The 17,381-nt window shown below is 43.9% G+C and overlaps 1 protein-coding gene across 2 annotated transcripts in view; it reads left to right on the forward strand.

The window, feature by feature from the left end:
- Positions 1 to 17,381, forward strand: part of COL15A1 (collagen type XV alpha 1 chain) — a gene marked incomplete in the record, with an annotated part of 278,369 nt that overhangs the window by 221,491 nt on the left and 39,497 nt on the right. The window contains 6 exon segments of one of the 2 annotated variants that reach the window (XM_034761429.1): positions 2,801 to 2,866; positions 4,402 to 4,428; positions 5,165 to 5,200; positions 6,480 to 6,542; positions 8,308 to 8,385; positions 8,507 to 8,542. In XM_034761429.1, coding sequence (XP_034617320.1) covers positions 2,801 to 2,866; positions 4,402 to 4,428; positions 5,165 to 5,200; positions 6,480 to 6,542; positions 8,308 to 8,385; positions 8,507 to 8,542 — 306 coding nt within the window. 2 annotated transcript variants of the gene reach the window in all.

Raw genomic sequence — 17,381 nt, forward strand, 5'->3', positions numbered from 1 at the left:
TAAATTTCAAGACCCCTTATAAGAAATGGAAAGGGAGGTAGATATTTTTGCTGTTTTTAAAATTAAATAGGCAGCTTGTATTATTTTTAAAATTATTATGAAGAACAAGTTTAAGCTTTGTTGTAACGTGAGTTGTTTGCCTGGACTGCTCAAGACCTGAATGCTTGTGTAGGAGGAACTCTTTGAGTTGGCTTCTTAGATACCTTCATGCTGTTTCAAATCTGATACTCCTTGATGAAACATAGGAGCCTTGTCTTATAACAGGCTTATTCAAAGTGATACAAGCTATGAAAGTGAGATCTTGGAAGAGTGTTGCCGCTTTCATAACGTAATAAAATACTGTAATGATTAATAATAAATAGTGTGTAATAAGCATGTCACAAAAACAAATGTTATATTTCCAAGATCACTGCTTTTATAATTTATACTCAGGTAAAGGAGAAAATCCCTGGAAATATTCATTTTTAAGAGGGGGGTTCACGAGACTTGACTTTTTAGTGAACGGGGTTCACAGGTTGTTGAAGTTTGGGAACCACTGATGTAGAGGATGACAAATAGATTCTGAAGATCTGAAGTTTGGGGCAAGGGGAGTCCAGTGAGGATATGAGAGAGAGGGAGATCCCAGTGGCATCAGGAGAGATCTGGAGTGGGCTTCTGGTAGGGGAAGAGGGCATGGGAGAGTGGCAGTCCTGTTCTGATAGGGCACTGTGCTGAAAGTGTTGGGTGGGGGGGTCTCCAAAGAAAGACTGCTGCAGAGAGGAGGGGTCCAGGGTTTTAGAAGAGATATTGGGGAAGGGGGAGGGTTCCAGGGTTGACTCTTGGGAGGGTAATCCCTGGGTAATTTCTGCGTGAGGCAAGGATCAGAAGATTCCAGAGAAGGGGAATGTCCTGGAGGTGGGATATTCTGGAGGGGTGTTGAGGGGTCTTTTGGGAGAGAGGAGATTACAGAGGTGAGGTTACAGGATTGGGAAGAGGGAGGAGATTTTGGAAGGTTTATGGGGGAGAGGGCTACAGGGGGCAGAGATGCTGGGGGAGGGAGTTTGAGGAAGAAGTGAGTCCATCGGGAAGATTGTGGAGAGAGGTTTTCCAAGGAGGGCCCGGGGGTGGGGAGGTTTGCATCACTCCTCCCAAAGACAGACATTTCTGGCGTCTGACTTCACTGGCTAGCACTCAAGCCACAAGTGATGGGTCCCTTGCAGACACCTCTCTCCATAGCAACGTAATTGCTTCCCGTTAAGATCCTGACAATAAGCAACAAGATGAATGGGGGGAAAGAGACAGACAGAGCCAGGGGAGGGGACAGGTCTTGCTGCAGGGAGCAGGAGGGCTCGGCAGCTGGGGGCCAGGTCTGTTGGGGGACAGAGGGTGGGGGATGGATGGATGCGGTGGACAGGGAGGCTCAGCAGCGGGGTTTCGGGGGCAGTGGCCGCTGGCCCTGAAGCAGGGGCTGGGGGGCGGGAAAGGGAGAGCTCAGGGGCTGGGCGGCGGCGGGCAGAGGCAGGACCAAGGCTCTCGGGGTTAAGGCTCCAGTTGCTCTGAGGGTCTGGGCTGCTCGCAGGGCCCCAGCCTTGGCTCTCCCGCCTCAGGCTGCCCGCCCCCCAGCACGCCCCCAAGCCCTGCCTGCACAGCCGGCCGGGGCTGCGTCTGGTCGGCGGGCGGGCAGGCAAGCTGGGAGCCAGGGGGTCCTCACGTCCTTCCTCCATGCCTCCCCTGCCGGCCTGGCCGCTCGGCGTCTCTGGTCACTCCCCGCCTCCAGCCACAGCTGTCCTCCCCGAGCACCCCTCACAAGGCCCCATCCCAACTCCACGCCCTCCCTGCCCCTATTGGACCCCTCCCCAAATTCCCGCCCTGGCCCCGCCTCTTCCCCAGCGCACCACGTTCCTCCTCCTCCCCCCTCCCTCCCAGGCTTTCCGTGCAAATCAGCTGTTTTGCGGCCCAAGCGCTGGGAGCCCGGGGGAGAAGCAGAACATGGCGGCACGCTCAGGGGAGGAGGCGGAGCGGAGGTGGAGGTGAGCTGGGTGGGGCGGGGACCGGGGCACCCGTGGAGTGGATGCCCAAGGTGCCACTTTTGGAGAATGTGCTCAGTGGGGGAGCGGCCGCTCCCCCTGCTCTCCTCCTAGTTACGCTCCTGTCTCTCCCCCCACATACACACAACACACTCCCTGTCACACTCCACACCCCCATTTGAAAAGCACGCTGCAGCCACTTGCACACTGGGATAGCTACCACACTGCACTGCTCTCTGTGGCATTGCAAGAGCTGCTAATGTGGCCACTCCACTGCGCTTACAGTTGATAGCATGAACACGTGGCAGCGCTTTCCCTGCTGGTGTCTCTGAGGGCTGGTTTAATTCCTGGCATTCTACATATGCAAGTGTAGCCATAGCCTCAGACTCCAACACCCACTCAGCACTGAAGCATGGGGTCTAAAGCACTTATTTTAATCTTCGTTCTATAGAGAAAAGATGATCTCAAGTCACAACCCTTCTGTGTCTGTTTCCTCATCTGTAACGTGGGGATTCCGACCTCACGGGGACATAATGATACTCAGTTCTTCAATGTTTGTAAAGCACTCTGAGATCATTACATATAAGGTGTAATAAAAATGCGAAGTAGCGGTATTCCAAATGCACGACACAAAAGGAAAAAGCAAAGAATGTTCCCAATAGCCTGGTCTACATTCTCTATCTCCACAGTTATAATAGGATGTTGTAAGCTGTCTGTGCATTTCTAGAAATGTGTCTAGCCCAGAGAACCAATTTAATATTTGAGATACCCTGTTCTTTGTCCTTATTTTTTAGCTACTACTCAATGATACGGATGGAATTTCTAATTTTACTGGAATTAAAGGACTGCTTGGGCCTCCAGTGAGTATATTCTGCTTTGTTAAATGCAAGGATTTGTTTCATACTTCATTGCCTCTCTTTCCAAAGCCCACTTCCCTGTTCTTTAGACACACACACGCATTCATACACTTCTAACTGACTTCTGTGGGACATGTAGAGACGTGTTCTGAGAACAGAAATGGATCCTGTGTTGGTAAATTAACTTCCCTACATTTGTGTAAAATGTATTATAAAGAAAGGAATTAGAGATGGGCCAAACTCTGACCCTGAACGACAGATGTCTACCTAACTGGAAGAGGAGAACTGGTGCAAAAAAAAAATAAAAGCCCATCTTTTTGGGGTTGCATCTATTTCTAGGACCAGACATTTTGTTTGTTTGTTAGTTTGATTTTAGGGTCCTGAAATGTGTTCTGATAAGATTTTGTTCCTTTCTGCCTGAGGCTTGAACCAGAAATCCTGAACTACTGCAAATGAGGCTGTTCTCATGGCATTTCTAGCTGTGACTGAAAGAGATGGAAATCTTATGAGACAACTATTGATACAAGATTTTGGGCTTGTTTTTTTCAGCCAGGAGTTCAGGAGAGTTCAGTTAAACATCTGAAATTTTGGATGTCTCTCTGTACTGATTCCAAGCTCCAACAGCTAGATTCACCAGTGTGCTCAGGCTTCTTTGCACCACTGCTTTTATACAAAACAAAGCAGACTTGATTTAAGGTTACATTTTTGGATTTGCTCATTGCTATTCCCTGCAGGTCCCGCCCCCCTTGATAACTAAGCATCATGTGACTAATGACTGGAAATCACTTAAGAAACGCTTACTAGTTGTCCCAAAAGCCACATTTGAGGAAGAAGGCTGTGCTGGGGTGGGGGTGGGGTTTTTTTTTTTTTGCTTGTTTTGTTTTTTGCTTTTTAATTTAAAAAAAACTGGTTCAGAGGAGAAGTCAAGACAGCACATTCAATTTCTATTGACTTTGTGGGAGCTGTATAGATGCATATGAGAGTAGAATTGGGCCCATGTGCCTTATGGATTTGAGTGGCTCACTTTTATAAACCTTATGGGCGGTGAGTATAAGAGGCTTGGAGGCTAAACCTCCCCAAATGGGGCAAGAAATGCCAGATGCTCAGAGTATCCCGTTAGAACAATGTATCTGACATGAACAAACTGTATCTTTTATTATTTTCATTGCGTGTGTTGATAGCTCCTGTTACCAAAGTAAATGTTTAACTCTTGTTTTGAACACAGATGGTTTTATTTAATTGAAGCAAGGGATAAACTTCTTTCCACCCCTGAGGCAGATTAAGGCTGAATCCTTTCTGAGATTCTGGAAAGTTCTGTTTCAGACTTTGTTAGCCACTTCTCTGCAACCTGTCATTTGTGCTCTCCTAGCCTTTTTCCACTCGCCCCTTCCAGTGGCCCCTGTAATTTTGGCAGCAGCTCTTTGTGCAGTCCAGCATTTCTCACAACAGTAGATTCTAGCTGCATCTTCCATATTGTGCAGCAAAAATGCATTCTAGGTAGTGTATATAATGCATATCATGTTATATTTCAATTACAGGTCTGGAGGAGGCATGCTGGGGATCTGGTGGGTCATACTGCATCACTGTCAGGGTTGCAGAGAGAAGGAGAACCTTGGGCTTCCCACCCAAGAATCTCTGTGGCTATCTGTAGTGGACAGCCAGGCCTTAGACCTTTCCCTAAAAAGGAAGGAGAGCCAACAGGGGGAGTAGTAGACTGCCAAGCTCACCATGACTAAAAAGACAATACAGATGACTCTTCACACACAGCACAGCCATCCAGCTTTAAATTTGACCCCCTGGGGATGGCAAGAGGAACTGGGATGGTAACAGTACCTTACTTCCCTCAACAAATCTGTCATTTCCTCTGTGCTGAGCGCAAATCCAAATCAGGTCTCCTATTCATAGTGCAATGGGCCCTCTCTGTTCTCTGTGCAACACCACTGATCCATGAGCTATTTGCTGCTGGCTGGCAGAGGATGAAGAAGGAGTAAAGTACCGTGATGTCCTTAGGACGGAGGGGGTAGAGTTAAGATATTATGTGGCTGTGCTGTGAGGGAAATGTCACCTAAACTCTCTGCATTTCCTGGGTTTTCCAACATTTGAGAATTAATCTCTAATGCTCTGGAGAGAGCACAGTGTAGTGCTGCGTGTCTGCAACCTTAACACCACCTTAATGAAGTATTTTGCATGTGAATACAGTTCAAAAATAGTTAATGTTCACAAACTAGTAGATACGTAGAAACTGCATAATCCGTTTTACAAGTCTATAATATGTACTTGTGTGTTTTTTGCGTTTTACAGGGGCCAGACGGCAGGCCCGGTCTACCAGGCTTTCCTGTAAGCATTATGTTCTAAGGTTTTAAGTCAGTTTTAAGTATGGAAATGAGCTCATTAATGTTTCAGCATTTGGAATCATACAAAATTGATACAAAGCCTGACAAATTCTCAAAGTTCATAAATGTCAAATGGGAGAATGTAAGTCTGAGTAAAACTAGACAGAATGTTACAGTTTACTGTAGAAATAAACACTTGTTCAATGGAAGTTAAAAGATGCATCATCCATTTTGGTACATAAATTGTATCATATTTATACCTAACATTTGACTTAATTCAATTTAGTTCCATATTTTAGATCTGTAACCAGGTCTGATAAGTGTTTACTCCCTATAGAAAAGCCCTACAGAATTTATTAAGGGATGAAATCAGTAGGGTATTAAAGAAATTACCTTCAAAGCTATAGCATTTACTAGAGAAGTATATCCTTTCTATAGGTTTTTTGGCTCATCCTATAACATTCTATAGCAGGGACACAATACACTGTTTAAATTCTATAGGGTGATACAAAGAACTCTGCAAAATTATTTCTTATTAAATTCTATAGGACTTCTCCAAAATGATGTAATAACAAAGTCCTAGAACCTTAGTGTCATGCTGACTGTCTATTGTGATCAAATTGTAACTCCCTACCAATTTTATTTAGTTTATGGATTCAGATATAAGAATTTTTCAAAAGTTTCAAAAGCTATTGATGGTTTCAGAGTGTAGGTTTGGGTTCAGGATCCCAGGCTCCATAGTCCGTAGAAAGAATAATCTAGGCAAAAGGTAGGTCAGGGTTTTGTGGGCTGCATAGAAACGGAGACAATGAATGGAGAAGCTTTTAAAAATTAATGTAACAAGTTGTATAAGATCCCTAATTGTTACTAGAATAATTGTGAAGACTTCAATGTCATTCTCATCCTGCTTTAGCTGTTAGTTTTGTTCTTTACTGATGCAGAAGAAACACAGAAACTGGAATTCAGCTTTTGCAGGGTAAAAAAAAAGATTTTTTCAGTGCACTTTTAAGGGAAATCTGCAACACAAATGCAAGCCAGCCTTTCTCCACAAAACAACTGTAGGGAATAGTTTCTGTAATTAAGTGATGCAGATAGCAGTGGCCTTAGACAAGGGAAAGGAATTCCTGGGACAATTAAAACTGTAGTGATTCAAAGTTTCAGATCTCCAACTATCTGAAATTAAATTGATCAAAATGTGCTTCCTTATGCTCAACTGATATCTGAAAAGTCTTATCCAAACCAGTTATAAAAGAGACAAACAGACTTTGGTTTTACTCTTTCAGGGCCCAAGGGGACCAAAAGGTGTCATTGGACTGACTGGATTACAAGGACCAAAAGGACAACAGGTAATAAGGAATGAGTAGCATCCCATGTGCACTAGAGAGATGAATATGCTCAGAAATGTGTTAAACAATTTACGTCTGGTGGCATTATTCTGTTGCCTTTATGGTTTTCATTTTGCTCTCCACAGGGATATTAATGAGTTGCTACTAGAGTTTCAAAAGAGATTTCAGTGGAAATCAGCAATATTAAACAAAATACCTTGAAATTCTGTTGGGGATTAATATACAGACTCTGGTGCTGAAACTCTACATTTCATTTTGCACAATTGTCAGAATGACTCTGCATAAACATTAAACATTTTGGGTATGAGGTGACCTTTTTCTGTAAACTGAGCATCCATGCCAACGGTGTAGGAAGGAAAAAGGAATCGCAGCAAAAAGGCTATGTAAATTATAGAAGGACAAATTTTGTCCTTCCTCCGTGGGTACAGAGGACCCTGCCTGTAACAGAACCCCACTCCACAGAATGAGCAGGATTTGAGGACTCTAGTTCTGTGGGGTTTGGGATTGTGGCATTGTTGGGAGATGAATGGGGGCAGGAAGCAGGTGGTCAGGAACAACTGGGCTACTGCAGCCTTGAGGATGAGAAGAGAAAAAGGAACGCAAAAGACCACTCTTCTGATCCTTTGCATTCTTAAGTAGCTTATACAACTATTTCGTTGATTTCTTGTCAGTTAATGTGATGGTGTAGATATTGTTTAATTAAAGTCTGAAATAGGTTCCCAGAGAAGGAGCAAAACTAGCACTTCTTAACTGTGAAATTACATGCCGGTGAATGAAAGATGGCATGCTGAGTTTCTGGCGTGTGTTTGACCACAGGGTCAATGATCTTCCAATGATCTTGAGCCAAGAATGGCAACTGTTTTTAAGGCTGCTGATCTCAGGCTGCACAACTGAAGGACCCCTGGGAGTGTGGGCCATCGAAGAAATATTTGGGGAAATACTCTCTTTAGAGGTCCCTGGAATACTTTCCTCATGGCACTGAGTCCATAGTACTGAACAGGAGATGGGGTTAGTGATGCATCCAGGCCAGCCTGCTTGGGAGCCTAAGTATGAGTGATTCAAACATTTCTAAAGCTTCAGGGAAGAAGCAGTAGAATGGCAGTGCACTGAGCTGAGTATTCAGCAGTCACTGTGGTGAGCGGGGCAGTGGTTGGTGTCAAGCCAGAGGCCACATTTCTTCACTTTGAGGTTATGGGACCAGGTTGTTCAGGATGCCTTGGCTGCAGTAGGGTGGGTGATGGCAGCTACTAGGGCCACACTGGGAACCACTTATTCCCACTGCGGAGCAGTTATTCATGTGATTAGTCCCATTGAATTCAATGGGATCCCTCCTTGGAGTAGCAGCTCACTAGTGAAACTAAGGGGTTCACAATCTGGCTCTCGGTGACTAAAGTTTATCGACTAGAGGTAATAGGACAGTATCATGCTCCAAATGTTTAGAAGAAAAGACTTCTGCTTTGATGACAGCCAGGGAGCTATTGATGACATTGGGGCACTAGATAAGGGAAGGCTTGTTGTATTATTTTGGTTCTCTTTCAGGGCTTTTAGGAGCAGGATATTTTTGTTTTATCGTACCATTGTTAAAAAAGAAACAACCCTCATCTCCCCCTACCATTGAAATCCACCCTAGTCACATTTTTGTAGTTGCCACCTCTCCAGCCTGTCACCACTTTGAATTAACAAAAATGTAGCTGTCTGTCGGTGCAAGTAAAGCTTTGTTTAGAACTGTTGTATAAACATCGCAAAATGATTATGTGAATTGTAGGGTGAAAAGGGAGAACCCGGATTTATTGTATCTGCAGATGGATCTCTAAGAGAACTAACAGGAAGACAAGGGCAGAAGGTAAGCTAATACTGTTACCAAGTTCTTTTGGAATCCTTGGTGGACTTGCACTCCCTTACTAACCAGGCCAACAAGACATTAGAGTTTCTCTTCATCACTAATATAAATGTCTCTCTCACAGGGTGAACGTGGGCCAATGGGGCCACCAGGGCCTATGGTAAGATATTTGCTATTTTTTAATGTATTTGTACTTTTTGATTTTACAGAGATTACCTCAACTTAGTCAATTAGCTTTAGTTTTTCAGTACCATTAGGCAAAGATGAAGCATAATACCCACAGACAGCAATGTCTTTGAAGTATTTGTCTTTGGTATACAGCACTGCAAATTGTTCCTGTTTTGATTTAGAAGTTAACAAGTGATAGCACATATGTATCGTTTGATAATTAAAAAACAGAGGCCAAATTTTTCAAAACTTGTTCGCAAAGCTAGAAACCTAAATCCATATTCAGGCATCTAAATAAGTTTGACCTGATTTTCACAGGTGCTGAATTGTATTCAGCTCCTTTGCCTTCAGTGGAAGCTGCAGATTGGACATGAAAATGAGGCCATTTATTTAAGTACCTAAATATAGCTTTAGATGCTTTGCTTTAGGCTCCCTAGGTTTGAAATTTTTTGACTCTACAAGGAATGATGCTCTCAAAGCTTGAAACTTCATAACTGGAAAATAGTTGAACAGTAAACAGGGGGATGAATTTGGTACAATCCGTTGCAGTGCATTCCAGGTTTAATGATTTTAATCCCTTTACCTTGGAATGCACCAGTTTTTTGTCAGATTTTAAAAAACTCCCTTGGCTAGAAGAGGGTAGTAGTCTTCCTGAACACCATGCATTTTGGGGCCCAATTCATCCTTGGTGTAACTCCACTGATTTCAGTGGGTTTACCTCACATATGGATCTGGCACTTCTGAATTTTAGGAAGACATCAGTTCTAAGTTCCTGACCCCAAATTATGATACAACACGACCCCTGCTTATTTCAATTCCCAGTTTTAATGAGCATTTTCTCAGTTCCTTTTACAGCTATAATAGTCTCAGTGCGGAAAATGCAATCCTGAAAATTGTGTGTAAAAGTGATGTACAGTAAATTTAAAATACAGCAGGCCAGATTTTCAAATTTAAGCACATGTGATTGCACACATGTCTAAACTATGAATGTAAATGCCCAATGGGTGTATCTACATCAGGTATTTACATGCTTACTTGTTAGTTGGGTGCCCAGCTGACTATGTTCGGGCACAAATACTCACTTTGTACATAGACATCACATCTGAGAGCGTAAATTATATGCATACAATTCTAAGTGCACAACTGCAAGCATCTACATTGGAAAATTTGTTCCAGCATTTAAAGTGAGTATCCCGGAGTGTCAAAGTGAGATCCTGCTCTGATTCAAAGGCAAATCACACCAGGTGAATTTGTGGTTTAACTCTAGCTGGCTAGAAAAATTGACAGAGGAGGCAGTTTGCTCTTAGCAGCTTGACAAAGGCTACAGGATCTATAGCACTAATGACATTAATGAGAGGTTGGGAGCATCTGCAAAGATGGCAGGCAGGAATGAGGTAGAGAAATCTCTGAAATATCATGCTATGCCATACCTATGATGGTGGCACAGACTGACTGGCAATGCTTTGGTTGCCTCTGGTGCATGCAGTGTGTGTTAGGTGCGCATCCTCTTGGTAACCTATGATTTGTTTGACCTCCTGCTGATGCCATTTGTTATGTGCCGAAGTTGAAGTTTCTTGTGCTGTGTCTGTTTACATCATCAACCTTCTTTTTTTATCATGTTCCCTGGTGACCTGCTGGGTTGATAGACTATGAAATATTATGCAGTGGTTTAAACCACTTCCTTTTAGCAGTTGGCTATCTCCTGGCTTCAGCTTTTGATATAGTATGGCCAAGGATGCCCTGTGCCAGATAGCAAATTTCAGTAAAGGGCATCTTTGACACACAGTAATTATGGTGTTCTGGGTGCTTTGTCAGTACTTGTTTTACTGAAGTCTATTTTGAGGGGCTGGTTGGATGTGTAGCATGACACTTCTGTTGGTTGCTTTGATGCAAAGTGTATCTTGGGAGGGCTACCCTAACTTACATCATCGACTTAAGTTCCCTTTCCCCTCCTTAAATCACTACAGGATGAGCTGATCTTGCCTTTTAACTTAGGGTACATCTACACTACAGCGGGGAGTCGATTTAAGATACACAAATTCAGCTACATGAATAGCGTAGCTGAATTCGACGTATTGCAGCCGACTTACCCCGTTGTGAGGACGGCGGCAAAATCGACTTCTGCAGCTTTTTGTCGGTGGCGCTTACTACCACCTCCGCTGGTGGAGTTAGAGCGCCGATTCGGGGATCGATTGTCGCGTCCCAACGGGACGCGATAAATCGATCCCCGAGAGGTCGATTTCTACCCGCCGATTCAGGCGGGTAGTATAGACCAGACCTTAGACACACAGCCTTTTCTGACAGGACACGTCACTTTTCTGACCTAGCCTCTCCACCCCCACCGAAGAGCACACGGAATCCTTTTACACCACCACAGTGTGCTCATGTATCTCAGTATACACATGTTGCACCACGTGAATGCCTTAGGCCTGGTCAACACTAGAATATTAGGTTGACCCAGCTAAAATCCACACCCCGAATGACATAAGCTGACCTAAGACTCCATGTAGACAGCTTTAGGTCGACAGCGGAATTCTTCAATCCACCTAGCTACTGCCTTTCAAGGAGGCAGATTTCTTAAGCCAACAGGACAACCTGGCACTGCAGCTGTGCCACTGTAGTGTGTTAAGTGTAGATAAGCCTTTACTTACACTTGCCTAAATGGCTACACCTCATTAGATTTTGGCACATTTATGCTGTCTCAGGATTTGGTGGAGTCTTTCTATGCCTAGAATCATCCAGTTCCTCCCTCGTTCCCACTCTGTTGCTTTATACCATCCTAATGCAAATTATATTGATTGTAATAATGTCTGAAGGCAAGGCAATTAGTGTGTGAGATTAAAGCCTGAGCACATCATCACTGAAGATAGGGTGACCAGATAGCAAGTGTGAAAAATCGGGAAACGGGATGGGGGGTAATAGGAGCCTATATAAGAAAAAGCCCCAAATATCGGGACTGTCCCTATAAAATCAGGACATCTGATCACCCTAACTGAAGGACTCTTTGTGATGATAGCAGAAGTATCGCCTACAAATTATGCTGCAGTAAAAAAGGAAATGAATTATAATATAAGACTTTTAAAAACGATAAGATGACATAATTATGTCTTCTCACTAAAAACAAGGGAGTCTAGAGAGAAGTCTGACGCTCTTCTAATTCACCTCAATAGATGTGGCAAATTATCTCTGCTTCCACAATTCACTCTGAGGGAACTCCAGAAATGCAAGGAGTTTATTTTGTGTATGTATTTAGTTATTTGTTTGTAACTATCCAGAGTTCTGGCCCATATGCAATTTGTATTTAAAAAAAATAGATAATAAGACCAATTTTTATGTCCAAAAATGAACCCTCCCAAATCCCCCTCAGAACAGTAAGGTCATTCTCCCCCCTCTTACGAGTTCGGTACCGTTCTTTGAAGCAATAAGTGATGCAGCATGGCAAGAAAGTAAAAAAAATAAATCAGGCTTTGGCACATCAACTGGGGAAGTAAATTTCAGAGTCAATGACCCATCCCTCAAAAAGCCCATTTCCCTCCCCATTAGGGATCGGATTGTCACCTTGCAATCCATCCTGAGGAAGGGCAGCACAGCTATGGAGCAGGAGCCTCAGGGAGTCATGAATCTGCCTCTGTTTCTTCGTCTCTGCCTGCTCAGCTCTGCTGGCCATAGCATTGTGAGGGGAGTGTGAAGTCAAGGCTCCATCCACCCATGCAGGAGGCTGTGCCGGATCTGGCAGTGTAGGTACTCTGTGCAGGGAAGGTAAGAAGAGGCTCCAGATGCCCCTTAAACTCCGGTAGAGTTGCACAGCCAACCTCACAACTGAACTGAAGTCAAGGGGCTTTTATCTCAAGAGCATCACCTGATCTCAACTGCAGCAGAATGACCTGAGGTCTTCAAAGTAAATGGGACCTTTGTGGGCCTTCAAGGTTGATCATTTATGATATCTGGGGCATGATCAGCGGAGGGGCAGGCTCCCAAGAAGTCTCTTACAGATGTAATAGAATTGTCCCACCTACTGCTTCCCTGCTTTTCAAGGCTCCAGATGGACAGCAAGGAGGGTGGGGAATAGCAGCAGTTTGGGATATAGGGCACTAAGTAAGTAGTAGCATCTGCTTGGGGGCTGAGATGCCAGTACAAATTCCAGTAGCAGGTCAAGAGTGGTGGCATTCTTACAAGGCCAGCATGGCTGATAACAAAAGCAGAAAATATGCACTAAAACCAACCCTCTGCTAGAGTGAGGGTCAAGTTAGCACCTTTGATCTGCTTCCTTGCACTGGTGATGTCCTGAGGGAGTTGGCTCTCCCTTGGTAATGATAGCCTGGCCCTCCCAAGGTGGTACGGAGGATTAGGGAGAGCTGGCTCCCTGCAGGAAGCACATCAAAGCACTAACCCTACCCTCTCACTATCAGAGCGTCCAATTTCCCCTCCCTACCCTGCCGTTGATGGCGGAATGCCTCTCTTCCTGTAAGCCCCATGCTTGCAGGCTGCTTCACTTGCTTCTTTTGCCCCCTAGCTGCTGCAAGTGATGGTAACTTGACTTCCCCACCCTCCCCAAGTTACTGATACTCATCATGGAGGGGCCAGAGCTGGAAACGTGAAGCAGGAAATAAGGAGGGAGTTACCAACTCTAGTGATTTTATTGAGAGTCTCACAATATTTGATGATTTACTTAAAAATCCTTTGTCTCCAGGTGCTGGGGTATGTGAGAATCTCACCTATTTTTGCTGGTTTATATCTCTAGCCCTCATGGATGCAGAGAAAAGCTTGAGCCAAGTGTTCTTTAAAGGCTCCAAAACCAGAAGGCAAAGAAAAGGAACCCATAATTTATTTATTTTTAAACCTCATGATTTAGGGGGCCTGACCCATGAATTTTGAACATTTGAGGTGGCAATGCTGTGGTTCTTTCACATCCCTGAGAGCCTGCCTGTCAGCTGCTGTCTATTCCTACCCTAGGCTTCATCTGTGATCACTCAGGCACAATCTGACTACAAACAGGAAATGAAAGAAGAGTCTGAAATCCCCTGTAACATGTCGCAATTTTATTATTAAATAGCAGATTTGGATGCCAGTATTGATGGGCTTTTCAGATTCTTGAAGTTGTTATTATTATACAGCAAAACTCCCCTATATTACTAATTGTAAAGTTCTCTTTTAATTTAATTATGTTTGGGCAGGAGAGAAATATACGTGATGGTACTAGATGGATGACACAACTTGAAAATATTCCAACATGAATCATATTTTTGCCTAGGAATTATCCTGTGATGAAGTCTTTTCTTTTTTTAGTTGGCTGCTTACACAATGAATTACTATATGTGAGCCACAAACTATAGTTTGACACATTAATCATCAGATAGATGGGTTAGCCTCTCCATGAATATGCATTATTGCTGTTAGAAAATAGCAAAGGACAAATGGTTGCCAATTTGGAGTGAGAGGAGAATGTAGTTGACAGTCCATCCATTTGGAGAGCAATCTCTTAGTTTGGAGCAGGGATTGGTGAACAGACTGATATTCAGACAATATCAGTATTTCAGATCTTATTAATCTGATGATGTGTGGACCCTGAGGGTGAATATCATCCAAATACAGCTATGAGGCTAAGCTTTCATGGCACCCTGCTGACTCCCAAATAGACCCCCGGCTGCTTACACTATTTGACATTGAGAGGCAGCATGGATAGAAGGCCAGACTAGGAATGATAAAATCCAGGTTCTGTTCCCAGCTGTGCTACCAACCATTGTGTGACTGCGGGCTGTCACTTCACCTCTCTGTGCCTCGCTTTTTCCACATGTACAATGAAGAGCATGATAGTTACCTTTGTAAAGTGCTTTGGGGTCTGTGGGTAAAAAATTCACTATATGAATGCCCAGGACTGGAACACTTCTGGGATGAGTGGGAATGAGGACAGAGTGCTGGCCTTATATGCCCTGCTCACCTCCAGCATCTTTGAGGGTAGCCAGCCACCCTTGCACCTTAGGCTCATCTCCAGTTTTCTGGGGTGCTGATAAGGCCCTCTGCATCCTCAGCCAAAAGGGATGTCTTCCCATTCCCCTGCTATATGGCAGAGGCACAAGACGGTGCTCCCATTGCCACTGCTGCTGGACTGAGCCAAGAGCCTGATTTGCCCCAGAGAGCCCTTTGCATAGTAACTAGGGAAGCCTTTGGGCTCTGATGGGTTTAGGAGAGAGGCCCTATCATATGGGCACTGTCCCACTCAGAAACGTGGGAAAATACAAAGTAAAATCAGTGTGCCTTCATCTCAGTGCTATATGCACCAGTCACAGCTATGAACGGAACACAACTCTTCCAGCTGAGGCAGCTATTCCAGTGCCCCAGCTTTATTACTGGATCTGTGCTCTAAAGCAGTAGCAGCACTGCAGGACCTGGCTGAATAGCAAACACAGCAGGGCAATGAGGGGCACACTTTCCAAATGAACTGATCTGCACATCCTTGTAGGAAGCTGCAGCAGTAGCAAGACTTCATTGAACAGCCTGTCAGAGACAACACAACACTGAGAAGCACTTTCAAAGGGGCTCTTAATTATCGGGCACATTCTGAGCTAAGGCACGTTGCAGTTCCTCATTGACAATTTGAATTCAGAAGTGTAATTTGGACTGTGTGTCATGGAGGTAGAAGCTGCTGCCTTCTGTCTTGTGAGAGCAGGGGCTTGTGAAGCCCATGGAAACAGTAATTGCAATAGATGATACAGGATGTGAGGAGGACTTGAATAAGGATTTCTGGCCTTGGAAGCAGATCTGAGGAGAGGAATAGAATAATGTGCTGACCTCATTTTCTCTAGAGGCATTCAGAACATTTCTGCAGCTTTACCATTCTTAAAAACACTACTTTGCAGGTCACCTCTCAAAATTGCTTTTGTCCCCTGCTTTCCTTATTTTTTCCCTAACTGTCCCATTTTCACTCCATTATTCATTTATCTCATTTGTTACTATTACTCTGTTTTCATATCTTCAGTCTAGTTTCTTTTAACTGTTCTTTCTTTTTGTGTTATTCAGCTTCTCTTCCTCCTTCATCCCTAAACGTTCCTGACTGGAACCACTGGCAACTTTTAAATCAAGATTGGATGTTTTTTCTAAAAAATATTCTGTAGGGACTTTTTCAGAGAAGTTCCATGGCTTGTGTTCTACATGAGGTCAGACTAGACGATCCCAATGGTCGCTTCTGGCCTTGGAATCTATGAATCATGAGCAATAGAACGGAATGATGAGTCAATCATTATTTACCATCAGTTTCATCAGAGACCAGTACTGGTTGCTATGAATCAGACTCTTTATCCATTTCAGCTTTAAATGTGCAAAATAACTGTAAGGCTAGGTTGTGGCATTTCATCACAGCCCATAGTAAGGGATGGTGTGGGGGCCATGCCACTCCAGGGGGAGCACTGGAAGCAGCCTGCCTCAGTGAGGCAAATACTTCCCAAATCACTCATTGCCCTGGAAGGAGCATGCATGGCATAGGAGAGACAGAGTATGGCTCTGCCTGCTCCATGCCCCCTTTCAGACAAGTTGCCCCGGGGAAAGCAACTCAGAAGCAGCTCCTGTTCTCTCTCCACTACGAGGGCTGCAGTTCTGGCTACACAACCTGCATGAGGGGAATCTGCTCACTCCTTCCCACCCTACTGCAGTCACTTACGGGCCAGCTACACTCTAGCCCTGAACAAGTAAAACAGAATATAGTTCCTGATCCAGCCCTACTGACATCAATAAGACCACTTGTGTGAGTAATATGACTTATGTGAGAAAGTGTTTGCAAGATCAGGGCAAAAAAATGTATTCTAAGAACTCTGCCTTTGCTACCTCTGTGTCGGGTGCAGAACAAAAACATGGATGCAGATTGTGTTTGTACAGTGCCTAACACAGTGGAGAGTAATCCCTGTTGGAGTCTTTGGGCACTACAATGTAAACAACCATCTAATCGAGCATTTTGTAGGAGCATTTTTGGTTCCCACAAAACTGACATCAGGATGAAATGATATCAAAAACCCATTTAATTTTTGTAATAGAAAATTCTAACACTACATACAGTATACAGCACTGACTGTTTTGCCCAGGCAATATTGAGAGTTACTGCCTCAAAGAAAAGTAATATTCTTGGGTTTGACGTGGTGACACTCAAAAAAGAGTGACACTCTTAAATCATTCAGTATGCAGAAAAGCTGCTGAAAGTCTTAGTCTGAATCTGTCTGTTCTGTGCAAGCAGTATAGACATTGTTGCGTGGAAAAGGTCAGCCTTTAGGTTGACCAGTGCTATGCATCACCCCAGAGTCCCACTGATTCTGGAGTCTACATTGCTCACTCAATATACAGAAGTCAACTTTCCCTCAAAACCCAACAGTGTTCCTACCTGAGCACCAGTTATGGGAGGAGTATAGAGCAGTTCAACAAACCACCACTAGGTGGCCCATTGGTTCTGAACCCTGACATCAGAGGAAAAAACATCCAGACTACGCAGGTTTCTAATTTTACTTATTTTATTGCCTGAACAGCTAAACAAAAACATAATATAAATTACATATGAACAAATCAAATTAGAATAAGGTGAGTTTCTAGAATCATCAAATTATGAGATTGGTTAAACCACCTCAAATAAACCAACAATTCCTTACACGCTCTATGTAACTTGAGAAGACAGTGATCTTTTTAGCTATCTGCCCCCAGAGTAACAGAACATTGTCAATTTCAGTGCCATTTGATATATTTATGTTCCAACAAAATATGTGATGGTGGGGGGGTGTCAAATCACTTGCTGACTGAAGCTAATTTTGAGACTACAGCTCTGATACCAATTAAGGCAGCCTGCCCAAATTACT

The sequence above is a fragment of the Trachemys scripta genome, chromosome 2 (assembly GCF_013100865.1).
Source record: "Trachemys scripta elegans isolate TJP31775 chromosome 2, CAS_Tse_1.0, whole genome shotgun sequence".
Classification (NCBI taxonomy): domain Eukaryota; kingdom Metazoa; phylum Chordata; order Testudines; family Emydidae; genus Trachemys; species Trachemys scripta.